The 25,655-nt window shown below is 44.1% G+C and overlaps 1 protein-coding gene across 4 annotated transcripts in view; it reads right to left on the bottom strand.

Moving 5' to 3' along the window:
* Positions 1-25,655, bottom strand: part of COL15A1 (collagen type XV alpha 1 chain) — a 124,910-nt gene that overhangs the window by 53,921 nt on the left and 45,334 nt on the right. For all 4 annotated transcript variants that reach the window (XR_014503946.1, XM_083407468.1, XM_083407469.1 and 1 more), the window contains exons 3-10: positions 20,982-21,529; positions 16,179-16,253; positions 15,382-15,471; positions 12,171-12,315; positions 11,825-11,943; positions 11,214-11,351; positions 6,749-6,775; positions 48-110 (exon numbers count right to left, since the gene is read on the bottom strand). Coding sequence is in view for 3 of the 4 variants with exons in the window: in XM_083407468.1 (XP_083263594.1) it covers positions 48-110; positions 6,749-6,775; positions 11,214-11,351; positions 11,825-11,943; positions 12,171-12,315; positions 15,382-15,471; positions 16,179-16,253; positions 20,982-21,529 (1,205 nt within the window). In the remaining variant the exon portion in view is untranslated. The remainder of the gene's footprint in view (positions 1-47; positions 111-6,748; positions 6,776-11,213; positions 11,352-11,824; positions 11,944-12,170; positions 12,316-15,381; positions 15,472-16,178; positions 16,254-20,981; positions 21,530-25,655) is intronic.

Below are 25,655 nucleotides of genomic sequence, written 5' to 3'. Positions count from 1 at the left end.
ACCACTGTTGTTGTTTTTTTTTTAAAAAAAATCAAAACAGTGCCTACCTTTTCTCCTTTAAGGCCAGGTTCCCCCTTTAGCCCTGGAGAGCCCTGAAGTCCTGGTTTACCCTAAAAGAGAAGGTATATTAACATCCCTTTTCCATTAGCATTTTTCTGTACTGAAAGGCTGTAATCAAAGTAAGTGTAGTGTGCCAGCAATCCCCTTCCCCTTGCTGCACCAGCCAGTGTGCCAGGGAATAGAATCATATTTGGTTCCTGAAGCATCCCACCTAACCTGGGCTGTGGTGGAGTCATATGGACCAGCAGCCAATAGCTCGTTGACTGGCTCCAGTTCATGGACCACCATCATGAATAGCACTGATCCCAGTTCAGAACAGCTGAAGGAGGTTCTGTCTAATGAGGACATTTACTGGAACTCATATGCCTGGGAATAATATGCTGGTGAATGCAAGGCATTGTGCTGAGTACAGAAATTGACTTTTTGAATCATGGCAACAACCTGCAGGTCAATGATATTTTTTTTATGCAGAATTGAGCACGTTGAAGTGGTCTTGTAAACATATATCCAAATCATTTCCTAAAAACATCTTACAAAAATGGGTTGAATGGAGGCTTGAAAAGTTGCCAAAACATGTGGAAGGATTCAGAACATCTGTTGTTTGATATGCCCACATCAAATAATAGTAATACTGCTGAGTGGCCTGTATTCAGAACCTCCATATATTATTAATTTATTTGACTTTCATAACTATCTTTCTTTCTTTTAGGAGGAGGAAACCTCTCTACAAGGCAGCTGTAGTGTAACTTCCAAAATTACAACTGCCTCCTCCTCTTCCGGCTAACTCACTTCTGGGAGAGGATGGGTCAAGTGGCAATTATGCAAGCAGAAGGATAAATTCAAGAACTAAGTTCTCTCCCACTACGAAGTGGGACCAGCTTCCGAAAAAGACTGAGGGGGCCCAACATGGCGTCCTTACTCCTGACATCTTGTGTGTAGCCTTGCGAGGCGTCAGAAGGTGGAGTTGAACATGGCGGCAGCATGGCCCCAGAGGCTGGTGGACTCCTCTCCCCCTGCTGCACAAGGGGAAGATAGGCTTTCCAGTGAGTAAGGGATAGGACGTCAGTGGTCTGCATAGCCCATGAGTAGCAGACACAAAGTAAGTTATACAAAACTGGAAGCATGAACACATTTGCTTAGTTTGTATAATCTACAGAGGGCAAAATTTGGATTTCCAAGCCACAGGCTTCTGATTAAAAAACAAGATACAACATATACACTCTTGCCCATTCAATACCATAGAATCATAGAATCATAGAATCATAGAGTTGGAAGAGACCACAAGGGTCATCGAGTCCAACCCCCTGCCAAGCAGGAAACACCATCAGAGCACTCCTGACATATGGTTGTCAAGCCTCTGCTTAAAGACCTCCAAAGAAGGAGACTCCACCACACTCCTTGGCAGCAAATTCCACTGTCGAACAGCTCTTACTGTCAGGAAGTTCTTCCTAATGTTTAGGTGGAATCTTCTTTCTTGTAGTTTGTATCCATTGCTCCGTGTCCGCTTCTCTGGAGCAGCAGAAAACAACCTTTCTCCCTCCTCTATGTGACATCCTTTTATATATTTGAACATGGCTATCATATCACCCCTTAACCTCCTCTTCTCCAGGCTAAACATGCCCAGCTCCCTTAGCCGATCCTCATAAGGCATTGTTTCCAGGCCTTTGACCATTTTGGTTGCCCTCCTCTGTACACGTTCTAGTTTGTCAGTGTCCTTCTTGAACTGTGGTGCCCAGAACTGGACACAGTACTCCAGGTGAGGTCTGACCAGAGCAGAATACAGTGGCACTATAACTTCCCTTGATCTAGATGCTATACTCCTATTGATGCAGCCCAGAATTGCATTGGCTTTTTTAGCTGCCGCGTCACACTGTTGGCTCATGTTAAGTTTGTGGTCAACCAAGACTCCTAGATCCTTTTCACATGTACTGCTCTCAAGCCAGGTGTCACCCATCTTGTATTTGTGCCTCTCATTTTTTTTGCCCAAGTGCAATACTTTACATTTCTCCCTGTTAAAATTCATCTTGTTTGTTTTGGCCCAGTTCTCTAATCTGTCAAGGTCGTTTTGAAGTGTGATCCTGTCTTCTGGGGTGTTAGCCACCCCTCCCAGTTTGGTGTCATCTGCAAATTTGATCAGGATGCCCTTGAGTCCATCATCCAAGTCGTTGATAAAGATGTTGAATAAGACCGGGCCCAAGACAGAACCCTGTGGCACCCCACTAGTCACTCTTCTCCAGGATGAAGAGGAACCATTGATGAGCACCCTTTGGGTCCGGTCAGTCAGCCAGTTACAAATCCACTGAGTGGTAGCATAGTCAAGACCGCATTTTACCAGCTTCTTTACAAGAATATCATGGGGCACCTTGTCAAATGCCTTGCTGAAATCAAGGTAGACTACATCCACTGCGTTCCCTTCATCTACCAGGCTTGTAATTCTGTCAAAAAATGAGATCAGGTTAGTCTGACATGACTTATTTTTCAGAAATCCATGCTGACTATTGGTGATCACAGCATTCCTTTCTAGGTGCTCACAGATTGTTTGCTTAATGATCTGCTCCAGAATTTTCCCTGGTATTGATGTTAGACTGACTGGGCGGTAATTATTTGGGTCCTCTCTTTTCCCCTTTTTGAAAATAGGGACAACATTTGCCCTCCTCCAGTCTGCCGGGACTTCGCCTGTTCTCCAGGAATTCTCAAAGATGACTGCCAGTGGTTCTGAGATCACATCTGCCAGTTCTTTTAATACTCTTGGATGCAGTTCATCTGGCCCTGGAGACTTGAATACATCTAAACTAGCCAAGTATTCTTGTACTATCTCCTTAGTTATTCTGGGCTGTGTTTCCTCTGCTGAATCATTTCCTCCAAATTCTTCAGGTCGGGCATTGTTTTCTTTATCGGAGAAGACTGAGGAAAAGAAGGCATTGAGGAGTTCAGCCCTTTCTGTGTCCCCTGTTTGCATTTCACCATCTTCTCCTCTGAGTGACCCCACTGTTTCTTTGTTCTTCCTTTTGCTACGAACATACCCATAGAAGCCTTTTTTGTTGCTTTTAACCTCTCTAGCAAGCCTGAGTTCATTCTGTGCTTTAGCTTTTCTGACTTTGTGTCTACACGTGCTGGCTATTTGTTTGAATTCCTCTTTGGTGGTTTCCCCCCTTTTCCATTTTTTGTACACATCCTTTTTTAATCTTAACTCAGTTAAAAGTTCTTTAGATAGCCACCCTGGCTTCTTTAGGCACCTTCCATGTTTCTGTCTCATTGGTATTGCCTGAAGTTGTGCTTTTACTATCTCCCTCTTAACAAACTCCCAGCCATCATGAACTCCCTTTCCTTTTAGTATTACTGTCCATGGGATCTCACCCAGCACTTCCCTAAGTTTTATGAAGTCGGCTTTCTTAAAGTCAAGAAATTGAGTCCTAGTATGCTTGGCTGCTCCTTTCCGTTGTATAGTAAACTTCAGAAGAGCATGATCACTTGCGCCTAATGATCCTTCCACTTCTACCCCATTAACCAGGTCATCGACATTGGTTAGGACCAGATCTAAAATGGCTGTTCCTCTTGTTGCTTCTCCCACTTTCTGGACAATGAAGTTGTCTGCAAGGCCAGTGAGGAATCTGTTTGACCTTATGCTCTTGGCTGAGTTTGACCTCCAACAAATATCTGGGTAATTGAAGTCCCCCATTACTACTATCTCCCTTCCTTTTGCATGCTTGGCCATCTGTTCCAGGAAGGCATCATCTATGTCCTCCGTTTGGCTTGGGGATCTATAGTAAACTCCCACAATGAGGTCACTATTATTCTTCTCTCCCTTAATTTTGACCCAAATGCTCTCACTTTGGCTTTGAGGTTCTAAATCTTGGATCTCTTCACAGGTATACACATCCCTGACATATAATGCCACTCCTCCTCCTTTCCTGTCTGGTCTGTTTCTCTGAAATAGATTGTATCCCTCCATTTTTACATTCCAATCGTGGGACTTATCCCACCAGGTTTCAGTGATGCCTATTATGTCATATTTAGTTTGCTGTACCAAGAGCTCAAGCTCATCTTGTTTATTTCCCATGCTTTGTGCATTAGTGTACAGACATTGAAGTCCATTAGTCATTCCCCCGTGTCTCTTATTTAAGGATTTTTTCCTCCCACCACTAGGTCTGCTTGCTGTTTGCTCCATTTGGTCTATGACATTTGGATGATCATCTTCATCAATTAATAGACTCCTACCTTCAGGAGCACTGTCTCCCTCCCCCACATTAGTCAGTTTAAAGCCCTCCTGATGAGGTTTCTTAGTTTTTTGGCAAAAACATTCCTCCCAACCGTTGTGAGGTGCAGCCCATCGCTTGCCAGAAGTCCATCCTCAAGAAACTGCAGTCCGTGATCTAAGAATCCAAACCGTTCCTGTTTACACCATTTGCGAAGCCAGCTGTTTACTTCCACTATTTTCCTCTCTCTCCCTGGGCCACGTCGTTCAACTGGGAGGACAGATGAGATGACGATTTGTGCATTTAATTGCTTCAATTTCCTGCCCAGAGCCTCATAGTCTCTTTTGATCTTCTGGAGGCTATTGCTTGCAGTGTCATTGGTTCCCACATGAACCAAGAGGAAGGGGTATTTGTCAGTGGGTTTTATGATTCCTTGCAGTCGTTCAGTTACATCTTTGATCTTAGCCCCGGGGAGACAGCACACTTCCCGAGACATCTTGTCAGGCCCACAGATCACTGCTTCTGTTCCCCTCAGTAGGGAATCCCCTATCACCACTACACGCCTTCTCTTAGGTTTGGTCAGGGTTCTTCCGTGAGCGGTCCGTTCCAAGGTCGCCTGCACATTCCCTGAGGACTGACTTTGCTGCTCATCTTCATATACGTGATTGACTGTAATGAGGGAGAGATCCTCAAATGGAGTCTGCTCTTCGTCTTCCATGCTAGGGGAGAGGACCTCAAAGCGATTGTGTATTTCTAGACAATCAGAGCGAACCCTGGGCCTCCTACTTCTTTGAGTCACGTTTCTCCACATATCGGGCTCCTGTGTTGGTGAACTAGCCTCCTTCTCAGGGGAGTCCCCTGTCTCCTCCTTGGTGGAGACGGTGTGCTCTGTTGCTTCCAAGAAGAGCTCCAGCTCTCTAATTCTTTGGAGCGTAGCTACACGTTCCTCCAGTTGCTGGACTTTGTCTTTTAGGAGGGCAATCAACATGCAATTGCTGCACGTAAAGCTGCCTGCAACCTTTGGCAAGATGGCAAACATTGCGCAGGAACCGCAGGCGACTGCAGCTGTTCCATCCCCCTCCATCTTGAGAATGTGTTGTTGGGCTTGAGACTAGCTCCCCTAAATCTAAAAGATGGTTCAAACTCTGACCTTTGACCTTTGACCAGGGAAAGCAGCTAATCAGCCACAAGAATCACACACACAAGAAACCCCTTTTGGCTCCTTCTTCAGCCGCTGCCCTGCAAACATATACCATACCAATAGTATATGTCATCTGCATCATCTATATAGGAAATCTTGATTTACAGTATTGTTTTAAAAAAATTCCAGTGAAGTTTGTAATATTAAGAAAAATACAGTATCAGAATAAAAGCAAGGATTTCCAGAGCAGTTATATCCACAATTGCTATTTATAGAAGGAAGGGCATGATCCAGATAAAGCTAAACACCTCTACATTCAAATTTACAAGGCCCTTAACGGCTTGGATCCAGGGCTGCCTCATGCATTTATTTCTGCCCCCTCACTAAGGTCTTTGTGGGCCCCCCCCTTGACTCAGATGCATGGCCCACATCCGCCAGGAGCCTTTTCTGCTCTTATAGCTTTACGTGGTTTCATATTTACTGTATCTGTTTCATCTTACTGTATATTGCTTGGAAGCTGCAGTGTTAAAGTGGTATACGTTGTTGAAATAAGTAGCTAACTGAATGCTTGACATTTTACTCATATGGGGAAAAGCAGAATGCTTTGTTGGCAAGAGAGAAAGAGAAAATACCTAGCTTCCACTCAAATAATTTGCTGTCACAATGTGTTGTGGCTTAAAAAGGTAAAGGTACCCCTGCCCGTACGGGCCAGTCTTGACAGACTCTAGGGTTGTGCGCCCATCTCACTCAAAGAGGCTGAGGGCCAGCGCTGTCCGAAGACACTTCCGGGTCACGTGGCCAGCGTGACATCGCTGCTCTGGAGAGCCAGAGCCGCACACGGAAACGCCGTTTACCTTCCCGCTAGTAAGCGGTCCCTATTTATCTACTTGCACCCGGGGGTGCTTTCGAACTGCTAGGTTGGCAGGCGCTGGGACCGAACAACGGGAGCGCACCCCGCCGCGGGGATTCGAACCGCCGACCTCTTGATCGGCAAGCTCTAGGCACTGAGGCTTTAACCCACAGCGCCACCCGCGTCCCTTGTGTTGTGGCTTAGATGGCTCTAAAAGGGGATTTGTTGAATTTCATGGAGGATATGTCTTATCGATGCCTGCTATGCATGAACAGTAGCAACTCCCTGCTCAGGGAAAGACTCTCTATGGAATTTTTCTGTTCCTGGGGAGTGAACAGGGGGGAGGTTTGTTTTCTTTGTCCTGCTCACTGGATTCCTGGGGGCATCTGGACAGAAGGACTTGGAAACCAAATGCTGGACTAAACTGAAACACTATGTTTTATATACACAACTGCTGGGCACTTGGATAGTGTCATCCATACGTATATCTAGGTTACTTACCGGTAACCCATCTTTGCCAGAAATGCCCTGAAACAGAAACAGAAACAAACTTTACACAACTTGTGTGAAGAGATTAAAATCAACCGATCAATACTGGCTAGCATTTTATGTTGTATTAACGATAACCTCTTCCTTGTTGCACTAATAAAATAATTTTCTATCTTCGTCTCCTGCCTACTCTCTCTGCACCAATCCCCACTTTTGGTACCTATAAAACCTACATAACTACCACCAATTGCTGGTTCTCCCTTAAAACAGACTACTGCTTTGACAGAATTTGTCTCCAGCTTGCAGCCCTGCAATATGTGATGAATTGACATGTGTTACTTCTAAATCTGGAGCATGCCCAGTCCTTTATCCAAGCAGCTCAACAAAGCAAGACATAACAACTGTATCTGATTTTAGTCAAATGCAGACGGAAGTTTAATAATAAAATAATAATAATAATAATAATAATAATAATAATAATAATAATAATTTATTATTTGTACCCTGCCCATCTGGCTGGGTTTCCCCAGCCACTCTGGGCGGCTTCCATAGAAACCAAAAATACACTAAATTATCACACATAAAAAACTTCCCTGAACAGGGCTGCCTTCAGATGTCTTCTGAATGTCAGGTAGTTGTTTATCTCCTTGACATCTGATGGGAGGGCGTTCCACAGGGCGGGCGCCACTACCGAGAAGGCCCTCTGCCTGGTTCCCTGTAGCTTTGCTTCTCGCAATGAGGGAACCGCCAGAAGGCTTTCGGCGCTGGACCTCAGCGTCCGGGCAGAACGATGGGGGTGGAGATGCTCCTTCAGGTATACTAATTCCATATTAACTAATTCCATATTAACTAATTCCATATTACAAATCCCAATAGCTAACTCTGTGTTCTGTCAGTAGGCACCTGAACCGGACCACAAACTGGTGCTTCCATCCTCACCAGGGAAGAAGAGGTGAGTGAAGATCTACACAGGAACAAGAGAGTATTAAAGATCTGTACCATGGGCAGGCAAACTAAGGCCCGGGGGCCGTATGCGGCCCAATCACCTTCTAAATCCGGCCCATGGACGGTCCAGGAATCAGCATGTTTTTACATGAGTAGAATGTGTCCTTTTATTTAAAATGCATCTCTGTTATTTGTGGGGTATAGGGATACGTTCATCCCCCCCCCTCAAAATATAGTCTGGCCCCCCACAAGGTCTGAGGGACAGTGGACCGGCCCCCTGCTGAAAAAGTTTGCTGACCCCTGATGTACATCAAGATCTGCTGTCCCTCTGGATCCTGCCCCTGAGGCAGTCACCTCCCCATGCCTCTTGGGTGAGCCGGCCCTGGACAAACGAGATAATCCACTGACAGATTTGCCACACATTTAGAGTGGTGTGCTTAGTGTTGCGGCTTACGAAATAAATGGGGTCTGGCAGCAAGCCTAGTAACAAACAGGCTGGGATGTGTTTGCCTGAGAAAATGCATCAGGTTTGCTCGGACTGCGTTGACATGTGGGCAGAAGGTGGAGCTGCTCCAGCCCCAAGAATTCTGAAGCAGGAGCCAATATCAAAGGTGGCCTCACTCGCTCCACTGGCAGCAGCCAGTGTCAAAACATGACTCTGGCCACTCGGACTTCCTCTGAGCAAATTAGGAAGCTGCTCCCAGCAGCGGCTTTGGCTGCTGTTGGCACAGTTCAGGGTATGTTTTGTAGCTACTTTCCCTTCCTGCTTACACATACCAGGAATGGGTCTAAAGTGCTGCTTTGATTGTATATTTGCTAAACGTGCTCAAGAGAAGCCAGATGTGTGCAAGAAGGCAATCTGTGTTATGTTGTTGCTGGTTGCAGGGCTTCAGCAGAGGAAACGGCTGAATAGAACAACCCCTTGTGTGCGTACCTTTGGACATGGCCTTCCTTGTCTAACGGCAAACCTCAAAAATGTATCCAATTTAAGCAACACCACTTTGATTGCCAGTTCGGCTTTTTGACTGCCACTCTTAACCACCTATTATTTTAGCTGTTTTTGTCCCGTCTGGTGGGAGGAAGATGTTTTAAAGAAGGTAAAGGTAAAAGGTAAAGGCACCCCTGCCCGTACGGGCCAGTCTTGACAGACTCTAGGGTTGTGCGCCCATCTCACTTAAGAGGCCAGGGGCCAGCGCTGTCCGCAGACACTTCTGGGTCACGTGACAAGCGTGACAAGCTGCATCTGGCGAGCCAGAGCTGCACACGGAACGCCATTTACCTTCCCGCCAGTAAGCGGTCCCTATTTATCTACTTGCACCCAGAGGTGCTTTCGAACTGCTAGGTTGGCAGGCGCTGGGACTGAGCAACGGGAGCGCGCCCCGCCGCGGGGATTCGAACCGCCGACCTTTCGATCGGCAAGCCCTAGGCGCTGAGGCTTTTACCCACAGCGCCACCCGCGTCCCCTTTCAAAAAGTAAAAACTGAAAGTTGTTGATGCCAAAAACCCTGTGATTTTTTGATTGACTTGTCTAAGGTCCAAGACAAAGCGCCGCCTTTTGGAAATTCCCCCCAAATGTCAATTCCGCCTTTGAAATCCCAGTAATGTCCAGGAAAATCTGCATGTATGGGAGCTTTAAAAGAAGGGGCTTTAAGGGGAGGGTTTGGCTTTCCCTCCTGATGGTTCATGCTGGACTTTAAATCACATGTATCCTGCTTTGTAGTGGACTAGGAATGCCTGGGCTGGGACCTGCCATCATCAGGGATATTTGCAGCTTGAGAAGTGCCACTGAATTTTAGGAAACATTTTTAGCTCACTTCTAAATATAATAGTCTCAGAAAGTGAAAACTGATTATACGCGTGCTGAATGAGATTAGACAAGAGAGGGCAGACAACAACATTCAAAGGAAGCCGGCAGCAGCGGAAGGAGACTGAGGCAGCAGTGCCAAGAAGAGTCAGAACCTGGGACAAATGGTGCTGATGGCACCTAGCCAGGAGCACCCTAGTTTACAGCCAGTTTACAGGCCTGGGGCCTGCCCTTAAAATCCTGGGCTTCAAGTAAGTGCTGGGAGGCTGGCTGGTCATCATCTAGAAGACCTCTGGGGTCTGTTCACCAGGGGATCACAGTATGGTTTCTTTATTTCTCCTGAGGCATGACCATGAGAAACTGGTTCCATGTTTGTTTAACCGAGCTGTCAATTAAATTAAAATGCATAATGCCAAACAAAAACATTTCAGACTGAACCTTCAGGTACCACAGGTTTCGAACTATGAGCCCTAGAGGTCAGTACCAGCTCCCTAACCATTGTGTCACGAAAAGAACTCTACTGCTTCCTCCAAATTACTGTACTCAATTTGCTCCTCAGCACCAACCTTCCCCATTCACCCTTGGCTCCTTTGGGATGAAGGGTAGGATATAAAATAATAATAACAATATTAATAATGGAGTTAGAATCAAGAGTTTAGCTATAACTAATGCATGATGATTAAAACGCCTCACTGCTTGGTAGGGTTCAGTTAAAATCATTTATCTCACATTGTGTCCATTTTAATTAGTGTCCAAAAGACTTCCCATTTCTGCAATTTTTTCACATCCACATTCATTTAATACAGTGGAACCTTGGTTGTGGAACATAATCTGTTCCAGAAGACTGTTCGACTTCCTAAATGCTCGACAACCGAGGCGCAATTGCCGGTTGGCAAAATCCATTGAAAAATGGAGAAACACAACTCATAAACTATTTGACTTCTGGGTTGTCAGCATTCGAAAGCCGAAACGTTCAACTTCTGAAGCATCAACGACCAAAGTTCCACTGTACTGTTCTTCTTCCTCTTAGAAGCATTTCACTCCTTACCTGTCCTCACTACCCTCAGCCCCTCAATGCCCTCACTGCCCTTTAATGCCACATGTTGTAGCAATCTGCATAGTGTTCTTCACAACATCACAATGTTCTGCCTGATGTGGTGACATCACAGATGCACAAAGACAAAAAATATTTTTATGTGTTCATTATTTAATGACATGGGTTGCCGCAGCCAACGGAATTTAACAACATTGTGTGGACAAATGAGACCAAAGCAAATTAGGACCAAGTATAAAAGAAAAGAAAAATGTGCTAAAAAGAAGTAGAAGAATTTGGATTTGATATCCCGCTTTATCACTACCCTAAGGAGTCTCAAAGCGGCTGACATTCTCCTTTCCCTTCTTCCCCCACAACAAACACGCTGTGAGGTGAGTGGGGCTGAGAGACTTCAGAGAAGTGTGACTGGCCCAAGGTCACCCAGCAGCTGCATGTGGAGGAGCGGAGACGTGAACCTGGTTCACCAGATTACGAGACTACCGCTCTTAACCACTACACCACACTGGCTCACCCAGGGGAAGAGAAAAGAGTGTTGAATAACCTTGAAACAGTGCAAATGCACATCAAGGTGAGTATTTTTGTTAGCATTTTATGGTTGTATCCAATTATGCTGCCTCACAAAACCAGAAAACATTCTGCACAGATCTGGTGTTCCGTGAGAGTGCAATACTTACAGGTTTACCATCCAGCCCAGGCTTTCCAGGAAGCCCAGGTTGTCCAGCAGTCCCGGGTTCTGCTTCATCCAGGCCTGCTTTTCCTGGTGGTCCTGGTGGTCCTTCCTCTCCCCTTTCACCTTTTTCACCTTTTTGGCCCTTCAGGTAGAAAATATACAGTTCTGGCTATGAGCCTAAACTTATTTATTTGGAACTCATCCCCATTTGGAACAAATGGGTTTGCTTCGGAATAAACATGGCTAGAACGGGACAGTGAACTTTATTTTCGTATTTTAAGGCATAACTGAAATTAAAGAGACTGTGCAACCTAGGTAAGGGATGCTTTGCGAGGGTGGGGTGCCACAAACAGTGAAACAGGACAAGCCACCCCTGATTTGGAGTTACGTATATTCATGCACAATTATGTGGAAGAAAGTTGTTAGTGTGAAACATCCCTGGCATATGCTGCATTCCCCACACCAGCCCCTCCAAGGAAGGAATCCAAGGACAACTTTAGACCACAATCCGAAACACGTTTACTCAGAGGTAAGACCCACTGAGTCCAGCAGGTCTGATTCCCAAGTAAGTGGATGACAGATTGCAGCCTTACTCCTGCATGAAACCATACTTGCCTTTTCTCTGCCTGTAACTTGCAGAAAACCATCACGAGGCTGAGGGGCTGTTTTTAATATTTCCTGAGCCATAGTGGTAAGTTCACTTTCCTGTTTTCTAATTTCTGTAGTGGTTAAACCTAAAGGGAGGCAGAAATTGCATACGTCATAAAAATATGCAAGAGACTGCATAATAAAACATCATCTGTCAGTAAATGACAATACCAAAAAATAAAGCAAAAGACAAATTCTAAGCTGAAAACAACTGTGGGTTGTTGTTTTTTAAAGGTAGTGTTTAACTAAAATGATCATAACACTCTAAGCTACCATTAAACTGACACAAGCAAAGAGTTTAAAATTACAGTGCCTTGTTCTTGGACTTTAGTTGGTCCCAAAGTTGCTTCTAAGAGATGGTGGCCTGAGAACTCCATCTCTTCAGAATGAGGTGCTGTGGTTGGCGGGGCGCCTACGGGTCCAGCTGTTGTCTCTTCAGATACATTCTGAGTCAGGTGCTAGACAAGAATGCAAGGCAAATGTTAACTGGATATTATTACTGGGAAAACACATTGTTGTGAGAAGCAGAGCATAAATCTGTGTGCTTTGTTCTTTTTCAAGATACTTTTGGATCCATGACAATGCGATTCCCCCCCCCAAACATCACTTACTTTGTAGATAATAATCGAATAAATAATCAAAAGTGTGTGAAATAGAGGGTGTGGTTGGCCCATGGAAGTAACTCTGCTGAGCTAACACACCCAGTAAGTTAGAAGTAACACCAGCGGAGGCTGGTTCATTAGGGCAATTACCAGTGGGAGTTGTAAGCAAAAAGTGCAAAAGTTTCCTCCAAATTCACAAAACTCTTAAAGCCACAGACTTTTCTGTTTCCCACACACTCCATTCAAACTTAGAGAGGTACGTATTTCAGTCAATCTCCTGTTCTCTGCCAATCAGCTCTCTGCCCTGTTCAGCCAGTCCCAATCCAAAACATTGCTATGGCCAGCAGGTCCCTTCCCTCGATCTCCAAGCAGAACAATTCCTTCTAGAGGGATATTTCCCTTGCCTGAAAAAGTGGACATTTTTATGAGCTAAAAACACCTGCGTATGAAAAGCTTAGTGCACTTGTGTTTGTTACAGGAGCATTTGCAATGTGCTCTAGGCAACAGTGGCACCAATAAGCAGCGTTATATGACTGGCAGCTGGGTTGTGTAAAAGCATGGGCCTTCATTTGCTTCACTCTATGCTTCCAGCTTTGGCCAGCTTGCTTGGTTGTTTGCAATGCTCCTGTGTGAACATCCACTTTCCAAAAGCATCTGTTGGGTGACTCTGCTGGCTATTATATACAGTCTTGAGCTCTGCTTTGGCATTTGGCAAGGAAGAACGCACTGAGATCCAGTGAGCATTCTCTGCAGCCAGTATATAAATCCAGGGACTTGTTGGCATGTAGACACTTCACAGCTGGCAGAAACGTTTTAAGTTTTGTTAGCGGCAGCATAAATCTTGGGAAATTCAACGCACCGAAGTTCTCTCTAGCATGCCCTTTTAAGTCCATGGGTATTTAACATACCATTTTTTAAAAAATGAAGATATGAATCCTCCTCAAAGGAAAAAAAACCTTTCCCATTAAATTCTTACGGCTTTAAAAAACGATCACTTCATGAGGCTTTCTGGCTTATGATTGTTTGGCTTCAAAATCTACACAATGTAAAACATGGGGTGATTATTGCACACAAAGAGCCTTAGTGTAGCTGTAACGAGGGCTTCACACAAACTGCTCTTTGTCTGGAGGCAGAAGACAGTTGCCAAAGGAGGGAGTGAAGAGGCTACATATAGGATAGTACTTGTCTTTAAGCCACGAAATCACCTCCCCTCTCAGCCTCAGTCCTTGGTGTTGCATTAGTTCGGTGTCTGCATCTGCTGGGAAAGTATTTTATCCCTCTGAAGTATCTTAAGGGAGACCCCTCAAGATTCAGCTTGATTCCCTGATGCAATATACAAAAAACCTGAAGCCTAGAATCTATATGCTAGCACATTAGAGCACATTATAGTTCATATTAACATTACTCCCTACTTTAAATAACTATTATGAATAAGTTATGCAGTGGACACAGGGAAAATCCTAATTTTTATGGAATCATTCACATTACTGGATAGGAAAAGCACAGTGTACAAAATGCATTTCTGTATGTATAAACGTTTAGGCTAACATAGTCTCTCTTTATTTTTGCCTAACAAATAATTCTGATGCAATTCTGGAGCTCCTTGCTCTACGAAAAACAACTGACGAATTTTAAGAGAAGCAAAAATGGCTTGGTAAGAGTAGTAAAACTTGCCGGGGGGGGGGGGCAGGTGGGATTCCACATACCTGTATTCTATTCCATTTCAAGGTGATTGGGGCAGATTGTTGCAACGGTATAACATGGAAAGAAGTCATCACCCACCATTAATTAGGGTATGTTTCCAGCAACAATCGTGTCCAAACAGAAATTGCAACCAAAATATCTGATAGAAGAACTTCCTGCTGTAGGTTATGAGTGTCCCTGCTGCTGTGATTCTGTCTCTCATACCATTACAAGGTGATTGGAACAAGAACTTCACCCACTAGAACATTTGGATGGTGGGTCGGTGGCTGTCGGTCAGTAGCAAACCATTGTAAGTAGAAACATCCTAACTACCCCAAACTATTACTTGTAGGTACAGAGGACCGACTTTCTGGGAATGAGAAATAACCCTTTTTAATGTCATTTACTTATTTACCTATTGAATTTATATACTGCCCTATGCCCAGAGGTCTCAGGGCGGTCATGAACCGTATTTGCAACACAAACAACAGAAATGATGTTTCAAATTAAAGTTAAATTGGTATAATCATAAGCATTTTGGCTTTGCCAGCTATGACTTTCAGTGCATAGGACATTATTTTGCACATTAACAGGAAGCCACTACAATAAAGCCAGTGGTGCCTACTTGAATAAAATATTGGGGGGGGGGGCAGATAAGTCCCACCCTGCATAATCGTTCACATGACACGGTGCATGCGCACCAATTGAGCAGCAATGCTCATCAACTTTGCCCCGTCCCTGGCCCCCTCAAATATTTTATTAGGAGAGCAGGCGAAGACCCCTTGGCCCCTAGGAGTTGGCTCCAATGGATAAAGCTGAACAAGATCCAAATCATTCCTCTTCTCCCAGGCCATTGGCTAGTTAAAAATCTATGGCCCTTTAAATGGCGGTATTGCTTTTGGTTGTTGTTATCCACAGGAGGAGGAATGACTGCTGGGGGCAGCGCAGAGAAAAGAAACTCCATGGTGCATCTGCCGGATGCCTTCATCTGCCCCGGCTGCAGCAAAACATGTCTCTCCCTTATCAGTCTCTACAACCACAGCAAGTGCTGTAACACACCAATGGTTTGACTTCACCCCCAAAGGCGCAATTCTCATTGTCTCCTGAGACAGACAGACGCCAACAACAGAAAGTTATGACGCCATGTATTTTTGTGGTTTTATACTGTAAATTGTCCTGTGATCCTTGGATGAATGGCAGTGTAGAAATTTAATAAATAATCGCTATCATAATACTTACTGGGGCTTGTGAGGGCCGAATGATTTCTTGTGTCTCAGGGACACCCTCCTGTTCTTGAATGCTGTTGTAGCCACTGCTTTCTCCTGAAGCCTATGAGAAACAGGCAGGCCACAATGAAGAATTCAGGACATGCCCACATGAGGAATTCCATAAGTAATGAGTGTGTGCAAGCCTTAGCAGTTTGCACAGACACATGTATGTTCAAAGCATTAATTACTTCATTAAGTAAGATAGAAGAATAAATCCTAGACTATCCATCTCTGGTGCAGTCAGCTCTTGCTGCATGTAGGTCCAAGTTCATACTTAATGAACACAACCCTTGCAAAGAATCTTTAAACCAAACATGCATCAAACAATTTAGCCTGTTGCACAAAAAGTGAGTGTGTAATAATAATAATAATAATAATAATAATAATAATAATAATTTATTATTTGTACCCCACCCATCTGGCTGGGTTTCCCCAGCCACTCTGGGCGGCTTCCATAGAAACCAAAAATACACTAAAATATCACACATTTAAAACTTCCCTGAAGATGTGCAAGATCTTGCACAATTTCATCGCACCCATAACTGGTGAAGTGAAAACAGGCACACACACCCAGCTGCTTTCCTACCCAGGGGGAGTGGAATTCAAGGTTTGTGACCCTCTGCTGAAGAGCTGGACACACTGGGAGCTGTAAGCAACTTTTGATAAAAAGCGAGGACTCCTGCTTTTGTTGTGGAAACAGCTGTATCAAAACCAAGCTTCCAATCCTTGTTGTAACTGCAGAAAGTGTGTGCGCAGGGAAGTACTCACATATGGGTCATCATCCTCACACTGGTCCTCGGTAGCTCTTGGATCCGGTTTGATTGTGAGCTGCTGGATGGAGCCCTGAAAAGAAGCAGAAGAGCCGATCAAGGGGACATTCTGTATAACAAATCCCACCAAGAGCATGGGACTGGACACTTTGGGTGGTGGCTGCTGTCTTTGAAAAGAATGGATGTAGGTTCTTTGTAGGTCCGTTAGGTCCAGTTGTGACCGACTCTGGGGTTGCAGCGCTCATCTCGCTTTACTGGCCGAGGGAGCCGGTGTACAGCTTCCGGGTCATGTGGCCAGCAGGACTAAGCAGCTTCTGACGAACCAGAGCAGCACACGGAAACATTGTTTACCTTCCCGCCGGAGTGGTACCTATTTATCTACTTGCACTTTGACGTGCTTTCAAACTGCTAGGTGGGCAGGAGTAGGGACCATTGAGTCCAGACAATGGTTAAAAGTGAACCAAAAACAAAAAACAAGTTTATTTTACAAACATTAACAAGTTTATGGTTTCTCAGATAATATTCCTGTCAGTATCTTAACTTTAGTTTCTTTACCGGCCTATACCTTCCTAATACCTTCTGACTGATTATCTCAACTGTTTGACTGACTCCTCTTAACAAAGTCTCTCACTCTCTCCTACCAGACTAGCCCAACCCACAGACTTATCTCCTCTGTCTCTTCTAACTCCTGACTGTCTTCTGAACCACCCTAACTCTAACTCCTCCCAAAAAAACCCTCTGTGCTTAAAACCTTAACTCTGCCCCTTGGGTTCCCATTAGTTAGTCATTTTACAATTAGTTAACCCTTTCCGTATGAACCCGGTATGATGTCACACACCTAGGAGGGCAAACGCCACGCTGCCCTTCCTTCAAGGAATGCAGGGCAGCATATTAAAATAGCATGGCAGTCCAGAGCACCTCTGGTGAACATGTGCTTTTGGAAGTACAGTGGCGCCTCGCAAGACGAAATTAATTCATTCTGCAAGTTTTTTTGCCTTGTGAATTTTTCATCTTGCGAAGCATGGTTTCCCATAGGAAATGCATTGACGGTTTCCCATAGGAATGCATTGACGGTTTTTTAAAAAAGGCGCAAGACGTTTCGTCTTGCGAAGCAAGCCCATAGGGAAATTCGTCTTGCGAAGCAACTCAAAAAACAAAAAATTCTTTCGTCTTGCGAGTTTTTCTTCTTGCGAGGCATTCATCTTGCGAGGTACCACTGTAACAAGTCTGAGGAGCTTTTACAACTGAGAATCTGTCAAAGGGAGGTAGGGAAGGCAAAGGAGAGAACAAAGTGCACTAACATGCACCAAAATGCACTTATATGCAGGGGCATAGGAAGGGGGGGCGGTCCACCCCAGGTTCCATCATGGAGGGGGGTGTCAAAAAGGAACAATTACTCCTCTACTAGGGCGGTTCATCAAAACCTTTTTTTAAAAAAGCCAGCTCCAAAGGTCTTATCTTACTACACTAGGGATTATATAGCTATATCTGAAATTTCATGAATATCAGTTAATATCTTGACCCTCCTCCATGAAAACAACTGTTTACTTGGCCGTTTTTCTATGTCATGAAGGCTGTAATTTCAATTCAGTGGAGCCAAAACACAATCCATCCTGTAGATTTAAGTATCTGTCCACAGTCGCCTCCTTGTTATCAGAGGCCCATAATCCACATTCCTTTGTAAGAAAATATGGAATAACGTAAAACTATTTTTGCAGGCAAAAAAATAAAAATAAAAATCAATGGGGGGGGGGAGAAATTTTCCTCACCGGGTACCACCTGACCTTCCTAGGCCTCTGCTTCCATGTACCTTTTCACATGTATTCAAATGATTCAAATGATCGACTGATTTGTATACCAACGTTTTTAGGGAGCTTGGAGTGGCAAATATAGTCCCCCTCTATCCCCTCTTTCCATTTAATCCTCACACCAACTCTATGAGTCATCTTACGCAGTATGTTGAATGCCCTCCTGCACATTTTTTTAAAAGGCGGGGAGGGGGGGAAGGTTAGTTCAACTTTATGTATACAGGGAAGTATTTTGTGAATGGGCAATCAACAAACACACTAATAATAATAATAATAATTTCACCTGCGGTTTAAAATTCTGTGAGTACTGTCACACACAAAAAGCACTGTAACATAACCTACAATTCTAGTTATAGGTAGGTAGCCGTGTTTGTCTGCCGTAGTCGAAACAAAAAAATTTAAAAATTCCTTCCAGTAGCACCTTAGAGACCAACTAAGTTTTGTTATTGGTATGAGTTTTCATGTGCCTGCACACTTCTTCAGAGCATGCACATGAAAGCTCATAGCAATAACAAACTTAGCTGGTCTCTAAGGTGCTACTGGAAGGAATTTTATTTTTTTTAATAACCTACAATTTCCATGATTGCATTATGTTCTGTATTCCAAAAATATGGAAGAATTGGGAACTCTCAACATGCATGGATAAAATCTGCTCTTCTTACCCCACATTTCCAACCTTGTCCTGTTTTAATATATCAGTTTCCTCTTAAACCAGCTGATACCATCCTAGATGGTCTATGAGTCCATAACTCTTTCGACTAATCTGTTCTTATTTCAGAGCCAATTTCCCTTCCCATTTTCTCATAAAGCTACTATTCTGTATCTGAAATCATATAATAGAATTTGCCTATAGTACCTCTTCTTTCTTCACTTATGAACAGTATTTCATGTTTATTTTCTGCCCTTAGTGCACCATACTTCCTAAGTATAGAACTTAATCTGGGGGGGAAATGAAAACATTGTGGGTCTTGTTTCCCTCATTATTTTGCAAGTCCGCTCACCCTCTCACTACGGCGACATTGAGGGATGGCGGAAACTCCTTCAAGGGCCCCAGTGAAGGTGGCTCAGGATCAGCCCCCAGTCCGGATGGGTGGCGGGGGCGTAAGCTTGCACCGCCTATCAGGAGCTGGATCCAAATCTGCACCCAGAATTGGCAAATGGGGGTGCAGGTTGTTAGGATTGTCCTACTCTCGTGTAGGACCTTGGTAGAGACACATGCCCGACTGGCAAGTTCTCTCCCTCCTGGTTGGTTGGTTGGGATCTTCAAAAGCTTTCTTCAGTCCGAACAGCACAGCAACTGATACCCAAAAGGCATTAGCACGCTTACGAACCTGCAGAGTATTGGCAGTTCGTGTAACAGAACTCAGTAGCACAGCATTTTGACTAATCTACTTTATTTACATATAATACACTCGGAGCATTCTGACTTAGCTCCTTACTCTTTCTCATCAGGCAGCAAAGAGAAAGAGAACGAGGGACAATCGTCCCACTTCACAGAACACAGTAACATAAAACACCCTGTCTTCTTCACTTCCCACACTGTGGAATGAAAGCATACACTGTCATATGATAGACAATGAACTCATGACTGCAAACATGGAGCAAGAATCCTAACACAGGTTTGGATGTGGGCTGGGCCAGGGGGTGCAGCTGAGGGAGCAAGAAGGTTTCCCTCAGGTCCACGCCCAGGACATTTAAGCAGCCCGTATTTGGGGTCCTCACCTGGGTTCTTCCCTCGTCAAGGACACAAAATCGCATATGAGTATATGCAAATTCATGTCCTCTTTTTTGAGTGGAACAGAAGACTCAATCCAGAAATACATGCAGCCTAGAAAATCCTGTTGGCATCTTTGTGTTCTGTTCTGGTCACCACACCTCAGAAAGGATATTGCAGAGCTAGGAAAGGTGCAGAAAAAGACAAGCAACCTTGTCAAGGAACTGGAGCAAATCTTAATATTTTGGACACTATTGGGGGGGGGGAGTAAAAGGAAACATGACAGAGGTCCATAAAACTATGCACAGTGTGAAGAAAATAGATAGAGAAGTTTTTCTCTTCTCACACAACACTCAGAGTCGCAGAATAAAGCTGAATCCTAGAAGATTTGGGACAGGCAAAAGGGAGTATTTCTTCACACAGCACATGGTTAAACAATGGAATTTGCTACCACAAGATGTAGTGAGGGCTGCCAACTTGGGGATTAGATACAGTTGTGGAGGATAAAGCTGTCAGTGACTACTAGTCATGAAGGCTATGCACTGCTATGGATAGGAATAACCTATGTGCAACTGTTTTTTTAAAAAATAAAAGTCCATATGAAAATTTGAAAATACCTATTTTATCATAAAATAGTTAAATCTCAGTATATGCCTTTCTAAACATATTTTATGTATATATAAAAAACACCATATTATAATGCATTTGGGTGTGTTTTTGAGCAAAGTTCAGGGAAGTGTGAAACAGAAGGGATAATTGCCTTCTGATCCCTCTGTCAGAATGGTATGTGGAGATTGGGTCAGTTCACTTAAAAATGCAGACTCTCCATCCCCTGCTAGGATTCTCTTCCCCACATAAACACCCTTAGTAACGAATAGTTTGCCTTCCAGGTGCCAGTATTAATTCTCCTTGTCTCAAGAACCATCAGGGCCAGCCCTACCATTAGGCGGAATGAGACAACTGGCTGAGGCAGCAGATGCTGAGGGTCAGGGAGCAGCCAGAGCTTTGTGTGCCAAGCTGGCTTGTTGCCTATTGGTGCAGTGGGTGAAGGTGACCCAATGCCAGTGCCGGCACAGTCAGCTTCTGTACGTGGAATTGGGTGGTGGTGCCGCCATCTTGCCCCTTTCCTTGGGCATGTCTTGGGCTGGTCCTGAGAGCCGTGGACCAAACCTCTTTCCTGTAGAACCGCTGTGATAGACTAGCTGCAGAATAATCCACACATTTACTACATGGTGTACTTACGGTGAATCTTTCTACATTTACTACATGGTGTACTTACGGTGAATCTTTCCAGTCCTGTCGCTCCAGCGTTGCCAACAAATATTCCTGAGCTCGATTCAAAGAGCAAGGGCTGATCTGATCTCTGAAACTGCACCCTGTGATATTCCTCGCAGTCCATAAACAATGCAATGTCGTTGCCCTGTACAGCTATTGTAAAGCGATTCCATTTGTTGGTCATGACTGGGACTTTAAACGAAGCAGCTTCTCGGGATATGTGGGAACCTGGTTCAGTGTAGTACATAATTATTCTCTGGGTGCTGTCATCCACAGGCGATAGTCTGGCTCCCAAATAAATTGTCTTCTGAAAGGCATCTGTTACAGCGAACAAGACGCCTCCACGGTCGCTGTTTGGTTTGACGGTGACGGCGATAGCAAAATCTCTGTAGAACGGTTGAGGTATCAGAGTCCTTGTCAGACGGCCAATGTTAGCCTCTGGTCCAAAACTGTATGCTGGGAACCCTCCATAACCAGTAATGAAGGAGACAGAAGGTGGCAGCGGGACTCCTATTAGTTCGGTGAGATCAAGCTGCTCCTTGGACCCTCTTTCTGTAACACAAAACAAAAAGGATTATTAGTAAGAGCATGCAGTCAGGATTCTACCCAACTTTTCAGGAAGAGCCATAAGCTTGTTCCAACCTTGCCAAATTCTCCTGACCAGTGAGAGAAAAGGCACTCAGATGGTTAAGCAATAGACACTTTTTCATTTTTTTTATTCTGTTAGATGTCACGTAATTTTAATTTTGACCATTGGTACTGAGCTTCTGTTGTTGTTGTTGTTGTTTGCCTTTTGTTTCTGCATTGGTTTTCATCCTTCCCCGGGACCTGGGCACCCACAGCTCCCCTTGCAAAATAGCAGGAGGGGGTAATGAGTAGCAGAGAACCAGCAAGTGTGTGTGCCTAACCCATTCTTTCTCTTCTCTGGGCATCAAGAGATGGTGGGACAGCTGATCTAAGAGCAGATCAGTCACAGAAGCACACCACCCAACTGACATTTCTTTGCTGTACATTCCCTCTGACACATACAGTGGTACCTCGGTTTTGGAACAGCTTAGTTCATGAACCACTTGGAACCCAAATGCTGCAAACCCGGAAGTAAGTGTTCCAATTTTCAAACTTTTCAGAAGCCGAAAGTGCTCCGTTTTGAGTCTCCCTGTGTTTCCTGTTGCGCTGCTAATTTGCGTCTCCCCCCCCCCCCCATTGTAATTCAAGCCTTCCATTTCTGATTACAGTATTCTAAGGTGATATTTGGAACTTATATTTGGTGCTTCTGTTTTTGCTAGTTATTTTGCGTTTTTTGTTTTGAGGCTTTTTCAGTTAATTTGTTTTTGGGACTGTGTGGATCCCAGTTCAGCTACTGATTGATTGTGTAACTACGGAAATGGATAAAAGCCCCCCATCCAAACAATGACTATCATCAGTACAGGTAAGAAAAAAAGTAATTTTAATTTTTATCATCTACAATACTGTTTTATTTATTTTATAGTACAGTACCTTGATTATTGCTGTCATTTTATGGATCAATGGTCTCATTAGATAGTAAAATTCACGTTAAATTGCTGTTTTAGGGGTTGTTTTTAAAAGTCTGGAACGGATTAATCCGTTTTGCATTACTTTCTATGGAAAAGTGCACCTTGGTTTTGGAACGCTTTGGTTTTGGAACAGACTTCCAGAATGGATTAAGTTTGAGAGCCAAGGTACCACTGCAGTTCCACCCTTGCTGTATTGCACTGTGCACCAAGCATTGAACACGGTCTGAAAACCATGCTCCAAGGCAAGTAGTTCTGCTGTGAAGTTACAACATTTCTGGCACATAGCTTGGCGCACTGATCTCTTCCCTCAGACCGCAGGCTCTCCCTCTTCCTTAGAAACACCCTCATTTCCCTTCATTCAACAGAGAGGTGGTAGAACCACTGGCTGCCAATGCTCTCAGGCTGTCCCTTCTAAAAATTGGGGAAACCGGTGTTGCATTTGTGGTTTTCAAAGAACTCTTTGGCACTGACAAATCTAGTACAAAATCAGGGCGACCAGGAGATTTGGGGTTATCTGGAATGACTCAAAGAGTAGAAATGAAACACCGGCTCAACTGGTGTGAGGGAAGAGCTAGCCAAAATCTGTTGCTAATACATTTGAATGTATGGCTGGCAGCGCAATCTTTACAAGGCTTCCTTTTGTTTAAATTACACAGAGCAGAGTACAGGAAAGTGCAGTCTAATCCCCTCCATTATAGAACAGCTTTATATTAATCCTTTAGAACACATAATCCAGCTTGTCTACATAGTTTGAAATGAAGCAAGAAAAAAAATGCAAGTATAGACTGTAAGGGAAAAGGCAAAGTGGAAAGATTTCATCCTTGGAGTGTATTGAGTTTCTGGAATTCTCTTCATAAATCCCACTAATAGACTGGTTTATTTCATGTATTTTGAACTATTTTATTTAGCTGGTAGTACTTTGCACAATCTCTTATATTGTGATTTGATTTTAAAAAAATAATTGAATGCCTGTAAGGAGTAACTTAGCTGCACTTTTTTGAAGGTTTCCCAGTGATACCGATAACACATCATCATAATGCCATAAATTAATAAATATGAATCTGATAAGGTCATGGAGAATATCAGCATTTCTCTCAAATAAATTAATATAACAATGAAAGAGAAGTCTAGCCTTCATTGGCACATAAGCATAGAAGGTACGGTGCCTCCTCAGCAGAACGTAAGATTAGGGCAGGTTGGTACATGGAAATACTTTCCATCAAGTATTCTGGTCCCAAGCTGAATTATTGACACATGCTGCTGTGGTACTGCAATCCCCGTAGTTAAATAATGTGAAAATTTTCACTAGTGTGTCATTTGTCCTGACTGAGAAGATAGTGGTGATTGTTTTAATGTATTTGATACACTGAGATCCAGGGCCTTATTGTGGTCCCCTCATTGTAAGAGGCAAGGTTCCAGGAAACCAGGCAGAGGGCCTTCTCGGTAGTAGCCCCCTCCCTGTGGAATGCCATCCTGTCAGATGTCAAGGAAATGAACGACTATTTGACTTTTAGAAGACATCAGAAGGCAGCCCTGTATCGGGAAGCTTTCACTGTTTGATGTTCTACTGTGCTTAATGTTTTTAATTTGTTGGAAGCCACCCAGAGCGGCCGGGATGGGCGGCATATATATAATAACTTGTTATTATCAAAATTTATATACTGCTCACTCAACAGAAAAACTCTAAGAGGTTTACAAACAAAATGCTCCAAACAGGATCATTATAGCCATCACACAAATTATGCAGAGAAACCAATAATTAATCTTCCAACTTTTAAACAAACGAAATGAAGCCATAGGAACATGAAGACATACTAAATTTAATTGTGGGAGCGGCGAGCCCCCCCCCCCCAAAGTTAGAAGTTATCCACTTTGTCCTCTGTGCCATCATGCCAATTTTCATCATTTAAATAATGGGCAGGCAAAACTAAGGCCCGGGGGCCAGATCCGGCCCAATCGCCTTCTAAATCCAGCCCGCAGACGGTCCAGGAATCAGCTTGTTTTTACATGAGTAGAATGTGTCCTTTTATTTAAAATGCATCTCTGGGTTATTTGTGGGGCATAGGAATTCGTTCATCTTTTCCCCAAAAAATATAGTCCAGCCCACCACAAGGTCTGAGGGACAGCGGATTGGCCCCCTGCTGAAAAAGTTTGCTGACCCCTGATTTAAATCAATCCTTCAAAGCTGCTGACTGCTCCATAGTAGAAAAATGAAGTCTTCTGAGAGGAGAGCTTTTGAATTTGGGTGTAGGGAAAAGGTCGTCTGAAACGACCTCCCTTGGCCCCCAGAGCTTTATTTCAAGGGAAAAAATGTGCTGGCACTCTCCATGAAGTTGTTACAGTAAGTGCCACACTTTTCATGTTGGGGGGAGGTGCCAGTACTGAGTACCCCTGAGTACCTCCAGAAAAAGCACTGCCATTTTCCCTCCGGAAGTCTCTTGGGAACTGTGCTACATGCTGTCATTGCACCAGGCACACGCGGCAGACACCAAGAGCAAGGCCACCACTGGTAAATTAGTCTCCCCACCTCCGAAAAGTTAACCCCCTTAAAAGCTCTGCTAAAATACCTCCCCAAATTTTGCCACTTACAAATGACTGGCAAAATTGCAAGTACGTTTTGCCTCCTTGCTAAGCGAAACCCCAATCAAATTAGCATCATCCACCACAGCTGCGTTTGTGTGGGGAGGAGGGAATGAATCGGCAGACCAACCATGGACCTCTCAGCATAATATACATAGTTTGGCCTACTGTGCCAGTCTTTTCTGAGCCGTGAGTGGTCCTAACCAGCCTCGTCCACAATTGCACCCATGCTTTGTATAAGGAAACACATATGGAACCTATAGCCTGCCAATATGGCTGGCAACAATTTCTATGCCCAGAGCTGTTTCCCATGCCTGGGCAGCCCTTGCTGAGCACTAATGCAACATCAGTGAGGGGTGGGGCACATGGTCTGTGGTTTCAGCACACCAAGCATTACTGGAGAGAGGGATGCTGCAATGGCTTCCACTATACTGAGGTTACAGCAGGTAATAGCAAAAAAGCCCTTTAATGGGGTGGGGGAGAGACAGAGACAGAGTGGGGTGCGTGTGTCTTTTGATACAACCCTATCCCCATGTCTTAAGGTAAGTAATAACATTCATTGC

This window comes from Podarcis tiliguerta, assembly GCF_965153285.1.
Source record: "Podarcis tiliguerta genome assembly, chromosome: 13".
NCBI lineage: Eukaryota > Metazoa > Chordata > Lepidosauria > Squamata > Lacertidae > Podarcis > Podarcis tiliguerta.
The sequence above is the reverse complement of the archived record's forward strand: the minus strand, read 5'-3'. Positions and strand labels throughout refer to the sequence as shown.